Genomic DNA, 15,452 nt, shown 5'->3' on the forward strand with positions numbered 1-15,452 from the left:
TTGTGATGGACGTTAGTCATAATATCGTAAAGTTTTGCGTAAAATTTCAATTTGTCAAAGGCTGCCTAAACATAATAATAATAATCTAGGCTTTGTTTTTCTTTTTTAATTTGGAAAATAGCAACATAATAGCAAGTTGAAAAAAAACTAGACTTTGATAGAATAACTTTTCAAAACATAGGAAAAAAACAAACCCAAACAAAAATGGTATTTCAAGTACGTAGAGTAAAGATAGCAGGAATACAAGCAGCTCGTGGGAATCATTGTGCCCCCATAAATTCTATGCGGGTTTTGTGGGCCGGGCTTGAGAACTTACTATTAGTCACGTCTTAGTTCTGACGCCTTTCTAACTGTAATTTCATTTGTTGGGAGCAACGGCAACGGCAGGTCAGGCGCGTGAAAGTTGCAAGGCGCAGCTAGAGAGATCACATAATTAGTCCATAGCTCTTCCCAAAAACTCTGCCTAGATAGGTTGAGTGAAAATGTCTACAGATTTATTCGAATTAGATCTATGTATTCCTGAAGATAGTGATTCCGCGCGATTGCATGGATATTTCTGGAGAAATATTGGGCTAAAAATGTTTGAAACAAATGAAAATAGACTTTAGTTTCAGTCGTTTTGACTGTTGATGCTTTTGAAAACGTCGTTTTATTTGACGCAGATACGATTTCCAATGTCTTGCGAAACCCAGCTTTTTAAATATATCTATTTCCGGGTAGCAACCGCGTTAAGAATAAATAAAACAAATTAAATGGAGTGGATATCACTGAAAATACAAATAATTCTAATTCCGTGCATAATTTCATTCTCTTTAATTCGAGAAAATAGAGGGTGTGAAACTTGTAAGTGAAAATATTTAACCATTTTAACATAATTTATTACCATATACCGACTGCGTAGAATAAAATCCATGATATAAATGGCAAATAGCAATTATGAAAATTACTTGCGCGGACTGTGTTACAGACTACATGGATGAATGCCCAAAAATGAAAAACGCAACAATTACACTCGGTGCAACGGCAAATGGAGACTCCGTCGTTATCTTAAAGGCTTCCAAACATGAACTACCACATTTGGGAACATTCGAAATTGCAATAAAACCAAGTAATTACAAACTAGGCATCGTGGGAACCTTGGGAAAATTCAATTTCATAGGAAATGAAAGTTCAGTGTGCCAAAACAAACTACAGGTAAATATCCTGGACACTTGCACTGACGGAGTGAAAGGATTAAGATAGAATAAGCGGTATTGGTAATGATGTCCATTATAACCCTGGCTTTTGCACTTAATCAAGGAAGAATGGAAGATGGTTTACGATCTTGTCTTTGGCAGGTTTGGAGTCAATGGAATACGTTAAGCAACATGACGGACGAGTTAATTTACTCAGATTGCTCCAAAATTAAGTTTCCTAACCCGTTGATATTGCAGCCTTCCTTGCAAGAGTCTCTAAAATTCATTCTTGAAATAGTTAATTCATCCATCGCCGTGCAATTTGAAATAACTTTAACAAGTTTCAGAAACTGTCGACGTCGCATGGGACAGAGTAAGTTTCGCAATTTTGCTTTGTTCCATTATGAGAAGTAAAAAGGAGTCACTTTTCGAAGACACTTGTACAACTGACATTAACTTAATTGAAAATACTTCACGAGGCCGGTCACCTTCGCCTGGACTTCACACGAGACTTGATTGCGAAGACCTTTACGTGAATTCAAAATAATTTGTACATTGGACTTCGAAATGTGACTAACTATGAAGTTGCATGCACACCACGTGTTTAAAAATACGGTACCGAAACAAAGATAACATATTTTATTTGATGAAATCTACTGTAAATTTGATTGACGTTGAAATGTTACCAGGGAGAGGAACAATTAAGTCATTAACAGGTCAGACTGTAAAAGTAATTCTAAACTTTCGTAACTACAGGTTGCATCGACCATAATTTTGTTCGAGATGGGAAGCGGAAGTGCGGTGACAACAGTGACGAACGTAAATTTCCTTCAATGAAAGATAAACTTCAACTCCCACCAAATACCATAGCTTTTTTAGTTTGCCTAGGCTTTTGGACCATTTTCGGAATCACGATGGGCTGCATAACCTTGGTATATTCGTGCCGGCTTGCATATTATTTAAATCGCAGATGCGTCAACCCAGTACCCCAACCTCCTCAGAATCAACCCTTATATCAAGCACATCTAGACATTCCACGTTATTATGGCGCTTAAAGATTAATTTAATTAAAGTTTTATACTAAATTTAATAAGTTCAAAGCGAAATAATGTGAGGAAAGGATTAAATTTCGAAGAAATTGTACGTGTTTTTAAACGCTACTTGCTATTTAACCAAACCCTATTCTCTTCCATCAACAAATTAATTATTAATCCAGAATATTTCTTTATAATACGAAACTTTTATAATTAAATAAAGTATAGTAATAAATCAATATTTCTAGGTTAACTAAGGGATGGTAAAGTGTAAAACCGTAATTGTTTCCTCGTTAATAATTGACATTTTCGGTTTGTAGAGAAGATCCAAAGTTTGATTACTAGTTACAAAGTTCACATATAGAAAACCCATGTTATTCATATATACCTTCATTTATACGAAAAAAAGAACATGTAATGATTTATGAATAGACCATTCAATTAAATCCTTGTAGAGAAAGCAACACCTAGGCGAGAGGCCATCCACTTGAGTTAATCCCCTCGTGCCAAGAGTCGACGCCAGACGGAGCCCGAGTGTTCACTAAAACGAGACCTGAGGACAGCCCACTCGCGCTGCCTCTAGCGCTCTACCCGGCCCCCTGTGGTGTTTTGCTTCTCATTTGAAATTAATGTAATGGTCTATTCAACACAAAAACCTTAATAGTTACGGAAAATTGTGAATATTCAAAATTCTTTGCGTAATGATAAAGTAATTACTAAATAAATTCAATTAAACCCTGTCCGAACTTTATTTATTAATTAATTTATTTAGTCTTTAAATAAACCCAACAGCGCATGACGTCATATACCTTTTGACACAATTCACATCCCCCTTTATCGAACCTCTAAAACGTGCTAGAGCCAAATAAAATTGGGAACGGCGGCTTTCGATTCGATCCAGGAAACTAAAGGTTCATGCAGCATGCAACGCAACACAACCGGTTCTAATGACGCCCGAAGAACTAAAACACCCCCATGCAGTGGGGCGTTGCTCTTTGATAGAAAAAAAGAATGAAACCTCCATGCGTATCGCCAAATGCTCATTACCCGAAGTACGATCAAGAACCCATATAAGAACTGAGAACTTTGAGAAACAGAATTGGGTCGTGGTCTTCGCACTACATCTTTGTCTTGAATTAAAGGGGAGGTGCAGTAACCGTCACATCTGACGTAGCTACCGACCTGTGTCGCGACTCCCATGGCCTATGAGTGTCGAACCCGAATGTGAACAAGTTCTCTTTGCATGTTCTGAACGAGTAAATCTAGGGTCGACGGTTGTCCTATATATGTGAACACTATATATATGAAACACTAGGAAGGATCGAGGAGCGGGTGGTTAAACAAAGATTTAAGCACTTCCCCTTATCTTCAATGAGATATTGCTATGGGCTTTATGGCCTCTTAAAGGTTTCAAGTAGAAGAAATCTATGTTCTTGTAGGGACCGAGTTCAAAAAGTGAGATCATGGAACCTTAAGCTGATTGTTCATAGGTTCAAAGTTCTTAAAGAGGTTCTTAGTATGAAATTTTTTCTTTAAATGTGTATGTTGCCTTACAGGCGTCAGTTCTAAAGAGTTACATCAAGTTAATTACTTCTGGTACAGCGATTGATTTATTTTAACTCTTTTCTTTTTACACAACTGTGTGTAATAAGCTGGTGAGCCGTTCTCGCTCGTAGAACGAGTCATGTAGTGGCGCGAATTTCCTTAAAGTCGCGTGTATGCGTTTGTACCTACATTCGTCGTTCGTATACGTAGGTATAACGAGAATTTTGTTCTCCCCCAAACGAGAGAATCACTGATGTATAACAGCTTTATTTGGTGGCTAAATTTAATTCAGTAACGATTGAAAACTTAAAACGCGATAACTAGGCCAAGTAACAAGGACTAACATATCATCATGAACATCTGCATAGTTAAATACAGTGTTTTGTTTCTAATAATACAGATTTGTTATGGAAAACGATTATGTAAGTCTGTTTTGATAATTAAACTTCGTTGTGTAATTCTAGGGTAGAAGGTTTTGTTGACGTTTATTCGTCAAGGTCGATTTCTAAAGAGTTTTAAATGACTTTTTTAGCTAAGCCTAATTAGGGTTAATTTTTTGTATTCGTGTACAGATTATTTGGATGAGTATAAGACGTCCAAAAATAAGACTATAACTTTAGAATCGTCAAAGTCAAAGGATTCCTACGTTGTTTTAAGGGCTTCTGATAATTCTTCACCCAAGGAAGGTGATTACGCCTTTAGTATATTGCCACCGGATGGAAATCATAGGATTTTGGGAAGTGTTATTTGGTATAAAACGCCTAGAGAAGATCCGAAAAGCGAAGACTCCATACAAGTAAGACCAAGTTTTGAAATTATAGTTAAATTATGGAAATTTATTTCGCTTCGTTTGTGACTGTTGTTTATATTGAATTAAACGCGGTTGTATATTTAAGTCAATAACAACTAAAGTGCTACTTGATTTGGTCTGAAATTATTCCGTTGACTTTTGGAATGATAATATAATATCTGGAATATATTTAAATATAATGTAGATCAGTAAATTTATCTAGAAATATTTTATATCTCGCAATTTAAAAAAATTCCATAGTCAAGCGATTGTAATAAATAGTTTAGTAAAAATATTTAAGGCTTTAGATTTAGTCTACACGGGTAATTAACTAAATACACAAGTAATTTAAATATGTATGTATATACGCTTGATTGTTCGATTTTTCCAAAGCACAAGGAAGTTAATGGAATAACTTGATATTTCGATTTTTGAATATCGATTTGATTTAATTCAATTAAATTTAAACAATTTAAATTTATGATAATAGAAATTACCTGTTAATTTCCTTGACATACGGGAAAATTACGTAACGAACGAGTAATAAAATCATGTAGCTTGGAATCCCGTCTTAATTTGACTGCTTGCGTGGTGGTCTATAGAAAGATAACTAACATGTTATGAGTAAGGTACCGAGTTGAAGTTAATTTCACCTTGGTTAGAAGTTGTTGAAACGACAGGTTCTTAGTCATTGTGGGATTATGCGGGGGTGTTAACCTACACTTAATTCTCTTTCGATTGGCATAACGATAAAGTATTTTTTTAAACCTTACAGATAATCAGTTCCAATGGTAGCAAAAATAACACCCACTACTCGGGGGACACGAAAAACATGCCTCGCTCCTTTTACATGGACGAAACTGCGGGTTACAACCGCCTAATCATCGAGCTTAAAATCAAAAATTCCAGGGTACTTCGAAAGTTTGAAATTGTCCTGACAGCAGCCAGAAACTGCAACGGTAATGTCCTCATTCATCCGTCAAAATCGCACCACACAAAACTAAACCTAAATCTTTCAATTGCAGGCAAAGACAATAAGGACGACTTCGCGTGCGAAAACAGTTATTGCATCAACGAAGATTTGAAATGCGATCAACGCAACAATTGCGGAGACAATAGTGACGAAGCTAAGAAATGCAAACGCAAGCGTGTAGAGTATGGCTTCACTTCTTTCAAGATCGGAACCCCGAAAATTAGCTGGATAATTGCACTCGTATTCCTCACTGTTTGCGCGGCAGCAATTGGTTTCTTCTTTTACCGTCGAAGACGAAACGCTAACTCGGGTGCACCTGGAAGTGGGACAAGTATTATGTCCGTTCTTACTGGGAATAACCAGAACGCCTACCCCAAACAACCTGAACAACCTCAAACGTGGACTACCTCATACCCTCAAATGGGACAAGTCAATAACGCCTATCCTCAAACTGGTAATCCTGCTTATCCTGTAGCTGGTAATCAAGGTTGCCCTCCTACGGGTAACCCGGGTTATCCCGCAGCTGGTTACCCTGTTTACCCACCACAAGGAGGACAAGTCAATCAAGGTTACGCTCAGTCACCACCTCCCTACAACGGAGTACATCCCCACTAAAATGTTGCCAGTAGAGCTTTACAAAAAATAACTGAAATGTTTTAACTAATTCTTGTATAAAATATTAATATTCGACATGTCAAATACAAAGTTTGGCTTGTTAATTTTACAATTGTGCCTTTTTTAAAGGTGAAATCAATTTGAACACCGAATTTTGTAAGCTAAGTTATCAAAAACAAGGATAACTATAAAGTTTTCGACACTATACCTTTAAATCCGCAATACCTTTGCATTGCAACGCAAATTAAATAAACCGTCCATAAAGGTGTTTCACCTTTTATATATAAATATAGATTTAGCTATGTCACAAAAGAGACATGTTTTGTATATTCAAATTTAATAACCAAATAGTCAATGAAACTTATACACGCAACACACTAACGTCAGAGCTTTAATTTTAAAGTTAATTCTGTAAATACTTGTAAATTTCTAATAAAAAAATTAAATAAAACCTAATATACAACGTCATCAATCTGACTAATTACAATGGGAAATACATTTCCCGCGAAAAATGTAATTGCAAACTTCCTTTGTTACAACGAGCAAAAATGGGAAAGTGATTACTGAATAGGCTAGGGCTCAGTTTTATCAGTAAAATATAAAAAGGCCCTCTTACAACAAATGCCACAAATGCTTATTACCTAATCTGCCGCTTAAAGCTTTTTATCTCGGGACCGGCTACAGGCACTTGTGAATGTGATAAATTCATTTAAAGGTTTCAGACTTGCAAAAGAGTATAACGAAATACTAATGAAAATTCGTATTGTCGGTGAACTTACGGTTTGTTAAAATATGGATACGTTACTATGGAAATTTGCAGCTCTTTTGCTACTAGTTCAATTGGTCTATGGAGATCGTAAATTTTGTAAGTATATTTTATCATTGAAGTCTATGAGTTACCAGGTGAACAGTTCCAGAGATGAACAAGTGTTTCAAGAGGAAATTGGGTCATCCTAATGGGTGTGGAATTTGAGCATCTATTAATGCCCAAGTATGGGCTGCTTTCGAGTACAATAACTCAAATTGTATTTACCTATTTTGAGTTTGTTTGACTCAAAAGGTCACCTTGGATGTTGACACCGACGAAGCGACCGTGACCACAACCATTACTTCAATCCCAAGACAATCTAAATACCCTACCACATCGTACGATGTGGCGGGCTAAAATCTTTCAGACAAAATCTTGCATATCAGAAGTTATGGTATGTAAAGTTTGATTACATTTTCAGATTATTTGGTCCAACAAAGATCCAACAAATACAAAACATTGGATAAATCATCGAGTGATGATTCGTCAATAGTATTGAAACTGTCTGACGGTCCATATCAAGAAGCTGGAAATTACAGCTTTACGGTTAAATCTCCCGATTCCCGATATCGTATCATAGCTACTGTCCAATGGTTGGATACACCCGAGGAAGACAACAAATCAGACGATCAGATTAAAGTAACGAAAACAAATTAAATTATTTAAAAATGAAGTCTTAATAGCTTTTGAATGGCAGATAATCATGGGTACAGGCAAATACAATGATACTCGCTACGCTGGGGATTCCAAAGAAATGCCATCTCATTTTTACGCCGATAATTTGGCTAATTACAACAGGATCGTGTTCGAACTAGAACTTAGGTCAAGACGTAGAATGAGGATGTTTGAGATCACTTTGACAGCGGCAAGAAACTGCTACAGTGAGTTTTGCTAATATGTTTGGATTTTGAGTTCAAATACCATCAACGTCGTGATCACTTCCATTTCAACCATTAGCCTAAGACCTTTGATTTGTAGATACTATCCAAATTAGTGAAAGCTAGGTATTGATTTGTCTATAATGGGCCAGTAGTATAACCTTAGTTCAAATTCTAGACAACCCCACTGATGACGAATTCGCATGTTCAAATCTATATTGCATCAACGAAGACTTCAAATGTGACAAAATCAACCACTGCGGGGACAATTCTGACGAAGAGAAGGGAGTTTGCTCGGACAGTAAGTCATTCAGTTAAAACATAATACTAATGTCACTTCTACCAGAAAACTGATAAACATTTTAAAATTCAAGGAGGAATGGTGGTTGGGTTCACTATTGGTGGAGTCGTTATTCTGGCCATCATCGTAGTGGCGTGTTTCATTATTTTACGTAGAAGATACGGAAGGAAAACGACAACTGTAGTCATTCCACCACAAAATCAAGGATATTCTATACAGGAATCTGTCCCATTGAACATGCAACAAATGCCCGTACAAGGACAATATCCGCCAGCTCCTTACCCTCAAGTTCCTCAACAACAGCCATATCCTCAACAACAACCATATCCACAACAACAACCATATCCACAACATCCTCCCGCTTACTCAACAAACTAAGTCAACAATAACCATCCATAATTGTTAAGTCATTTAAGAATGTTTTTAAAAAACCATTCAAACAATATGTCATTCCTCATCATTAACATTTAAAATTGGGTTATAGCTAATTGGTGATTGTGTCGCTAACTAAACCGCTCTACAAAACAAAACGAGATAAGCTGTTGTGTGTATAAATCATTCCTTAAATACTTTGTATTAAGAGGATATTCTTTGACCATGGGTCAAAATACTCGAGCTACCAAGATTTATGGTTAACATTATATTAATTCTGTCTAGTTGTTGTATAACAAATTGGACAGTCTCTAAAATTTTGTAAATAAGATTTCAATCGTAAATATAGAACACCAAATCCAATATAATCGTGTCAATCTTGTTTGAGTTTCTCCATCAACTTTTTGATAGCATAAACTACTAGCATTTAATGTAGCGTCGAATTAAAAAAATAAAATGATAAAACGAAAGCATAAGTCAATTACGAAAGTCCTTCGTAAGTGAGAAACAAAACAGTAATGAATGATAATTAAGTCCCGGCCCAAACTGTTTTACCTATAAGTTTAAATGATAGTTTTGTAACTGTTAATCAAGAAATATTATCTCGGGTAATGGTGGCCAGAAAACGCAATCAAATCGTGATAACTGTATAACTTCCTTGTATTATAACCATTACAAGTGTCTTAAAAAACCATAACCCTTGAAACCAGAATCAATTTCAAGGTGAAAATAATTTTAGGAAACTAAGCTTTATCCCACATACAGATTAAAACCCCCTAGAGGTGTCACTGAGTACTTAAATATATGAAGGACATATTTTTAAATCAGAAACAAAATTACTCGTATATATAGCAAGTCGGTTATAACCGATAAAAACTCTAATAATTTTACGACACGTACTGTACAAGAGATAATGAATAATCAAGAATTAAGATAAAAAAGGAGCCCTGGCAGCTCTATTGACAGTCAATAACAAGACACTAAATATGTAAGAAGCTTAAAGAAAAATGTACGTCCATCAATTAGGAATTTTAGTCTTCCTAATTAGCCTAAATTTTACCGTCATACAATGTTACCAGTACCGTGAGTATTAACCGTAAAACTATGACGCGTCTAGACACCATTACGTAACAAATCTGGGTTCTCTAATAGATTACATGAGTCGATTTCCGGGCAGCCAAGGTAGCACTAACGCGATTAGGCTACAATCGCAAAACAGCCATTACTCCGGAATGGTGTTAACCCTTGCCAACGGAGAGTATCCTAGGCAAGGGAAGTACTTTCTGACCGTGTTGCCACCCACAACGGTGCGTCGTCCCAATGGATTAGTTGGTTCCGCGCAGTACTTTAACCTCAGGAAGACACCTCAAGGAGAATGCATTGATAAATTAACGGTACGTCATGGGATATTATGCATGCTACCAGAAGTATATAAGAAAGAAGTGTACCACAAAGTGGGCGGGGTAATAGTAACATGATTCTTCCCAACATCATTGTACATTTGAAGCAAGGTTTATTAAACCGAATCATATACGCGATAAATTAGTCCCTCATCATTACTCGAACTATTTGCCAAAGGCGCATGCGCTTGTTTGTGGGTAGATTACTGAGGTTTTAGTAACAAACAGTTATAGAATTCACCCTAGCACGGTGCGATGCCCATCTGAAGTTTGATGAGCAATAGAGCAAACAAAGAGAGTTAGCCTTGGAAGAATCATGTTACATAACTAAAGTATTAAGAGGATACAGACTGTCATCCTTTTTCTATTATCCCCTTCTGATATTACGCAATAATTTTCAATCTAGGCCATAAAGGGGAAAATTAGATAATTGAGCCTATTTATAATTGCGAAATTCATAGATTTGTAAACACTTTGGTACGCTCTAATCTTGTCTTTTATTTTGTCTCGCATGGAAAATGGCCGTATGGTACCCATACTTACGCAATATAGGGTTATTATTCAATGTTCTTGTAATGTTGATTAACTTTCTAACCTTTGCAGATAAAAGTATGGAACGGTTATGGTTACGACACCGTGTACAATGAAGAATGCCAACCAGAAACATTGGAGATATTTAACACAAAGTCTAACAATGACAAAAGGGGCATACAAATAGAGTTAGAAATTGGAGAAAATGACGGAGTCGGAAAAAACTCTGGCTTCGAGTTTACTTTCACGGCGTTCGGTGAAAAGTGGGGACTGTTCGGTGAGATGAAGGAAATAATCAAGTATTGAGAATTTGTGGTCTAATCTATTAAGTATCGCGATAGAGCAAAGCTGCGAACCGGCCCGTTACGACTGTGTTGATTTCTGCATTTACGCCAACTTTCATTGCGACCGAAGAGTCAATTGCAAAAATGGCCGCGATGAAAGCAATTGCGACCCAGGTACTTAAATCTATTCGCATCGCGTCATTTAAAACATAAATTGCAAAAATATTAACTATTATCGCACCATTTAGATTCAAATGGTTTGCGATTCATCATATTTCTGGCCGCTCTAATGATCGCAACCGCTATAATGATGACAGCTTGTCGCAAAATAACGTGGGGGAAACTGAAATGTAGTTCCGCATCTTCGGAAACCACCTCAACAACAACTAGCAACTTGGTTGAACGACAACGTCTCGCGGAACCCGCTGTATTATCACTGTTGACCCAAATACCCAGAGAAAGGCTCAATTACTGTAGCAATTACCAAGACCCACCTCCTCCGTACAAAGAATTGGAAACTCCCCCACCACCCTACCCCGGAATTGTAGATAATTCGTCGACGGAACCCATTCAATTGCATATTAGTATCAGTTTACCTAATCGGACGCCCTAGTTTTCCTTCTTGCAATATTTTACAAACATTGAATTTAAAACTTAGTATAGCTCTTCGTTGCCCTAATATATTCTTTATACAAAATCCCCATTTTAGAGCACTTTGAGCGAGTCCCATCTTTCCAGTGGACGTTTGTCAATGGTTGAGAGCCCTTTAAATTGGCTACGACCGACAATTAAACATTTGTCAGTTATCTTGGGTCATTAAGAAATTTTAACATATCTGATATATCTATATTATACTTAATTTTTCTTCCTCATTTTTGATATTAAAATATTTTTCATCTCAACTGAGCTATTTTTTAATTATAGAAATAAAATAAAAATTTAAGCCTACGCTTTTCAAGGAGTCGCGTATTCCTCCATGCCATATTTTATAATAATTAAAAAATTAAAATCCTTTGCCTAACCCTCGTTGGGTCACCATTGAATTCTTGTGGCGTAGTACCACAACGATAACATTTGAAATCCATGTAGTAGACCAAATAACCAACTAGGCATTGCTGATACGAAATATTCCCGAATAAGTATTGTTTAAAACAACGCGATAATGAATGTTCTTCCAATGTCCCACAGAAAAAAATAATTATTAAACGTTGAAATGTATTTCAATTAAATGTTAATAACTTAGAAACGAAACTAAATGATAGCAGCTGCACATTGGTATCATGGAAATAGAACAACGGCACAACGTTGTGGCTTCCGACAAAGTTCCAACGCGATAATGAGACAAGATGACGTCACATGACCCACGATGCTCAGTAAAATGCTCAGTTTATTCAAATAATGCATATGAATGGACTTTGGCATCTCTTTAGGATACCAGCGGGAATATTTTTATAGACCCTGGCACAGTTTGGGGAAGGGAATACATTTCATTTACATCCCCTACTATTAAAAAATGCTTTTTAATTTGGAATGACCTTGAAACATTAGATCCTACGTCCCCCCCCCCAGCGAGGTCAGTTTCTCATCCCCTATGAAGGCTTTTTAAATGATTTTTCAATTTCCAAAGGACAAAAAAATTCATTCGATGTTTGATTTTATGTATTTTTATTTTTTAAAACTGCTTTTCTATTAACAAATTATTATAGACAAAGAATTCGTAAGATTTTGACCTATTATTTTGGATCGTTTTAAAACGTCAAAAAGTCTAATTTTTTACGCTTGATTTGTGACTTTGCGTGTGTGAAATGGGGTTAGATTCGATATTGTTTTAAAAGTACAAAACTGAGCCTATATATTAAATATTATAGTAAACTTCGAATATCGAGGTTTTAATTTTTAAATTTTATAATTTAATTTAAGCTTATGATTTAAATTAAAGCGCCATCTGATGTCAAGTGTTATATTGACGTCATTCGTGATGCGGTATTGCTTAAAATGTCATTAATTATACAGAAATATGGTTAGATTAAACCCTTCCCGAGATATTTAAGGAAATGTGAAGATATATTTTTAAATATTTAAAGATAGTTTTTGTCTTTTCTTTAATATTATTAAGAGAGATTTAGGTTTTCATTAAATGTCAATGCATAAATAAATTAAAACATTTTTTACACTCATCGGTTGGTCAAAAATACAATAAATACAAAGCTTATGATTGAAATTATTGTTATGATTATTATAATAATAAAAAACAGCAAGTAGACTAGGCATAAATGTTTCTTTTTTTCTTCTGTAAAAAAAGGTCACCAAGGCTTAGCCGTTCATTCAATTTCGTGACGTCAGAGTTTACACTTTGTCTGATCTGTGGTAGGCTGATAAACGACGCAGTGGCCCTGGACAAATGTCCAGTTAGCAGGGTCAATCCCTTGTGGCCACTTGATTAATTAAAAACGTTCAAAGGCTAACCATTTTAAGTAGCCATTGTCCAGTTTTTTTATCGAAGTGTTTTTGATCTAGAGGGCGGCCACATGTCCAGCTAATTTTTGAAAAATGCGTCTGCAATTTTATATTTTATTGGTATTTCCCACGGAGTAATTTTATGGGAGTGAAAACTAAAGTTTCCTTAAAACTTCAAAGATTACAATATCTCTTAATGTTATGTGGAGACATTTCGGGAGCGTAATTATTGTCCATTTCAATATGTCCATTCAAATTCTACTGAATTATCCTATTTGTTCAGAAAAGGTCCATTGTTTCTGGACCAAAACATTTGATCCAAGTTTGATTATTGACAGCCTAAAATTTCACCGTCAAAGCTAAGCAGAGGACACTATTATGTAATAAGTATTCGGTCTATTATTAAATATTTCCGTAAGAGGGGGTATGTGGCATACGTATATTGTTAACGTATTTCCTGGAATGTTAGCCATATTTAATTCTTATTTAAATACGTAAATAAATTTCATTTTAAAAACTGCTGTCATTTAACAACTCCGGTCTTTGCAATATTAAATGAATATATTTTTTTTTAATTATTTTGATGTCCGTCATTTTGATTCGACGACGAGTCCCGGCGTTTTCATTGGACGATCGCGTCATACGTCATCAATGAGGGTGTGTTATTTACTCGATGGTTTGTTTGTTTGTTTGTTTGTTTGTTCTACAAGCTCTAAAAACAAAACTCTGGGTGACTGTAATAATTTATATATATATTTAAAAAAAAACCCAAAATGCTGAATCGGTACGTAAAAATGTTTTCACTCTATCTACAACTCCGGAGCTATGACGCGGTTATGGTTTTCCCGCCATTAACTGTTCCTTAATCATCATTATTAACAGATTTCAAAACAAAACTACTGAAAAACAAATTTAGATGAACACCGTTTTTCTAATCAGTTTCAAAAAGATGAGCTACATCGGCGAACGATGATTGGTCCGAGGGGTTTAGTTTTTTACTTATTGTGGACTCGGTCAGTTTGTTTTACGCCGCGCATGAGCAGGTCATCGCTGATATGTCGTGAAGTATCAGCTCACTTGCTTCGCCGTCTTCATCCATGTATTCCAAATGCAATGGTACAAAAGACGTTGCAACACAATCCCGCTAAACAGGAATAAACGTAACAATTAGGGCTACAATTTAGACATACCCCTATTGGACAATACATCATCTCATAATCTTAAACCTCACAACACCAAAAGCTTAAAACCCTTTAAGTTCTAACAAGAAGTGATATCTAGTTTATTAGGGAGAAGGTATAAATTCGCGCCACATTTCGAGTTCTTTATCTCCAGTCCAAACGTAGCCTGTCCGGAGTTAATCCCCGCCGCCTTTAAATTACAAGCAGCATCTCATTGGTTCTTGAAAACTCACGTCAGCGCGACGCGAATGACGAAAATTACAGTCATATTTTCCGACTGAGGAGAGACGAAATAACCCGGCATCCTTTTACGTTCCCCTCTTGTATTTTGAAAGGGGGACTGCATGGGACTATGGCGCGTGAATACCTAGGCATCTTATACCTTCTCCCTAATAAACCATATATCACTTCATGGTTCTAACTACTACGTTTGAAATACCCAAGTTTATCCTTCAAATTAATTTAAAGGTCTGTATGAAGAGATATACCAAACAAACCCTTGATTTCTCTAATTTCATCTAACGCGTGTAAAAAAACAAGATGCGAGAAAAGAAATTCTAGGAATCACCGCATGACAGTGGCTATAATTAGTCTCGCCGGTAAATTCGCGTTACGCGTAATCTTTAAAAACATCTCTCTTTGCACAGTTTCCAGCGTCGCTTGTGTTGTGACTACGGAAAAACCGCGACATAACAGGAGCAGCGCGACTTTTAAAATTTGCTGAGAGGGTGAAAAAATACACCGCGAAAGAATCAGACTACATCTTTTTTGAAAAGGGTGACCCGCTTGCCAAAAAAACAACAAGAGACCCTACCCCGATTGCGAAAGCGTCTGACGCAAGTTTTTGTATAAAAGTAACGAGAGTTTAGTCTAATTTACCAGTAATCTTGAAACGTTACCGTGGAAAAAATTTACTGAATAATAAAAACAGTTGGGGTTTCCATAAAGAGGTGCGATGGGCTGATCTAATATTTGGTGCTTTCCAAGCATATGATATGTATTGCTGCCAGTTAAAGACGCACTTCAATGTTGGGAGTGTGAGGTACTCCTGTAAGCCAAGCTTCTGGGCGACAAAGTTTGAGGGAATAAGACACTTGGTGGCGACTGC

At 36.2% G+C, this 15,452-nt stretch overlaps 5 protein-coding genes across 10 annotated transcripts in view; 4 read left to right on the plus strand and 1 right to left on the minus strand.

The window, feature by feature from the left end:
- Nucleotides 1–147: 147 nt before the first annotated feature.
- On the plus strand, nucleotides 148–2,951 carry LOC149702609 (uncharacterized). Of its 4 annotated transcripts, none has more exons than XM_089866465.1 (5): nucleotides 148–843; nucleotides 968–1,194; nucleotides 1,338–1,548; nucleotides 1,932–1,994; nucleotides 2,046–2,951. In XM_089866465.1, the coding sequence occupies exons 1-5, from the start codon at nucleotides 753–755 to the stop codon at nucleotides 2,228–2,230; spliced, it is 777 nt and encodes a 258-aa protein (XP_089722591.1). In that variant the 5' UTR covers nucleotides 148–752; the 3' UTR covers nucleotides 2,231–2,951. The 4 variants fall into 4 exon arrangements, with proteins under 4 accessions (XP_089722591.1, XP_089722592.1, XP_089722593.1 ...); XM_089866466.1 differs by having other exon boundaries at nucleotides 2,055–2,951; XM_089866467.1 differs by having other exon boundaries at nucleotides 2,064–2,951.
- Nucleotides 2,952–3,677: 726 nt separating this feature from the next.
- On the plus strand, nucleotides 3,678–6,600 carry LOC149702610 (uncharacterized). Its single transcript, XM_089866480.1, has 4 exons — nucleotides 3,678–4,176; nucleotides 4,327–4,550; nucleotides 5,320–5,503; nucleotides 5,570–6,600. Exons 1-4 carry the CDS (start codon nucleotides 4,107–4,109, stop codon nucleotides 6,130–6,132), a joined length of 1,041 nt encoding a protein of 346 aa, XP_089722606.1. The 5' UTR covers nucleotides 3,678–4,106; the 3' UTR covers nucleotides 6,133–6,600.
- A 135-nt stretch (nucleotides 6,601–6,735) lies between these two features.
- On the plus strand, nucleotides 6,736–8,933 carry LOC149702611 (uncharacterized). The gene is made up of 5 exons (XM_089866482.1): nucleotides 6,736–6,997; nucleotides 7,362–7,579; nucleotides 7,638–7,821; nucleotides 7,997–8,119; nucleotides 8,193–8,933. The coding sequence occupies exons 1-5, from the start codon at nucleotides 6,925–6,927 to the stop codon at nucleotides 8,495–8,497; spliced, it is 903 nt and encodes a 300-aa protein (XP_089722608.1). The 5' UTR covers nucleotides 6,736–6,924; the 3' UTR covers nucleotides 8,498–8,933.
- A 428-nt stretch (nucleotides 8,934–9,361) lies between these two features.
- On the plus strand, nucleotides 9,362–11,609 carry LOC149702612 (uncharacterized). The gene is made up of 5 exons (XM_089866481.1): nucleotides 9,362–9,574; nucleotides 9,644–9,885; nucleotides 10,495–10,699; nucleotides 10,764–10,880; nucleotides 10,955–11,609. The coding sequence occupies exons 1-5, from the start codon at nucleotides 9,499–9,501 to the stop codon at nucleotides 11,317–11,319; spliced, it is 1,005 nt and encodes a 334-aa protein (XP_089722607.1). The 5' UTR covers nucleotides 9,362–9,498; the 3' UTR covers nucleotides 11,320–11,609.
- Nucleotides 11,610–12,354: 745 nt separating this feature from the next.
- LOC149702613 (bone morphogenetic protein 8B-like) overlaps nucleotides 12,355–15,452 on the minus strand; it is a 265,732-nt gene continuing 262,634 nt past the window's right edge. For all 3 annotated transcript variants that reach the window (XM_089866479.1, XM_089866478.1, XM_089866477.1), the window contains one exon: nucleotides 12,355–14,307. In XM_089866479.1, coding sequence (XP_089722605.1) covers nucleotides 14,188–14,307 — 120 coding nt within the window. In that variant the 3' untranslated portion in view covers nucleotides 12,355–14,187. The remainder of the gene's footprint in view (nucleotides 14,308–15,452) is intronic.

The sequence above is a fragment of the Phalangium opilio genome, unplaced genomic scaffold, assembly GCF_054372755.1.
Source record: "Phalangium opilio isolate 3A_F unplaced genomic scaffold, DU_Popi_V2 ptg000017l_1, whole genome shotgun sequence".
Classification (NCBI taxonomy): Eukaryota; Metazoa; Arthropoda; class Arachnida; order Opiliones; family Phalangiidae; genus Phalangium; species Phalangium opilio.

Excerpts from the sequence above, each read along its gene's own strand:
- LOC149702609 (XM_089866464.1), top strand. The coding sequence starts at position 753 with ATGGAGTGGATATCACTGAAAATACAAATAATTCTAATTCCGTGCATA. Across the intron at positions 844-967 it reads AAATAGAGGGTGTGAAACTT|ACTACATGGATGAATGCCCA; the intron begins GTAAGTGAAAAT and ends ACTGTGTTACAG. Across the intron at positions 1,195-1,337 it reads TGTGCCAAAACAAACTACAG|GTTTGGAGTCAATGGAATAC; the intron begins GTAAATATCCTG and ends TGTCTTTGGCAG.
- LOC149702611 (XM_089866482.1), top strand. The coding sequence starts at position 6,925 with ATGGATACGTTACTATGGAAATTTGCAGCTCTTTTGCTACTAGTTCAA. Across the intron at positions 7,580-7,637 it reads AATCAGACGATCAGATTAAA|ATAATCATGGGTACAGGCAA; the intron begins GTAACGAAAACA and ends TTTGAATGGCAG. Across the intron at positions 8,120-8,192 it reads GAAGGGAGTTTGCTCGGACA|GAGGAATGGTGGTTGGGTTC; the intron begins GTAAGTCATTCA and ends TTAAAATTCAAG.
- LOC149702610 (XM_089866480.1), top strand. The coding sequence starts at position 4,107 with ATGAACATCTGCATAGTTAAATACAGTGTTTTGTTTCTAATAATACAG. Across the intron at positions 4,551-5,319 it reads AAAGCGAAGACTCCATACAA|ATAATCAGTTCCAATGGTAG; the intron begins GTAAGACCAAGT and ends TAAACCTTACAG. Across the intron at positions 5,504-5,569 it reads AGCAGCCAGAAACTGCAACG|GCAAAGACAATAAGGACGAC; the intron begins GTAATGTCCTCA and ends TTTCAATTGCAG.
- LOC149702612 (XM_089866481.1), top strand. The coding sequence starts at position 9,499 with ATGTACGTCCATCAATTAGGAATTTTAGTCTTCCTAATTAGCCTAAAT. Across the intron at positions 9,575-9,643 it reads CATACAATGTTACCAGTACC|ATTACATGAGTCGATTTCCG; the intron begins GTGAGTATTAAC and ends GTTCTCTAATAG. Across the intron at positions 10,700-10,763 it reads TGAAAAGTGGGGACTGTTCG|AGCAAAGCTGCGAACCGGCC; the intron begins GTGAGATGAAGG and ends GTATCGCGATAG.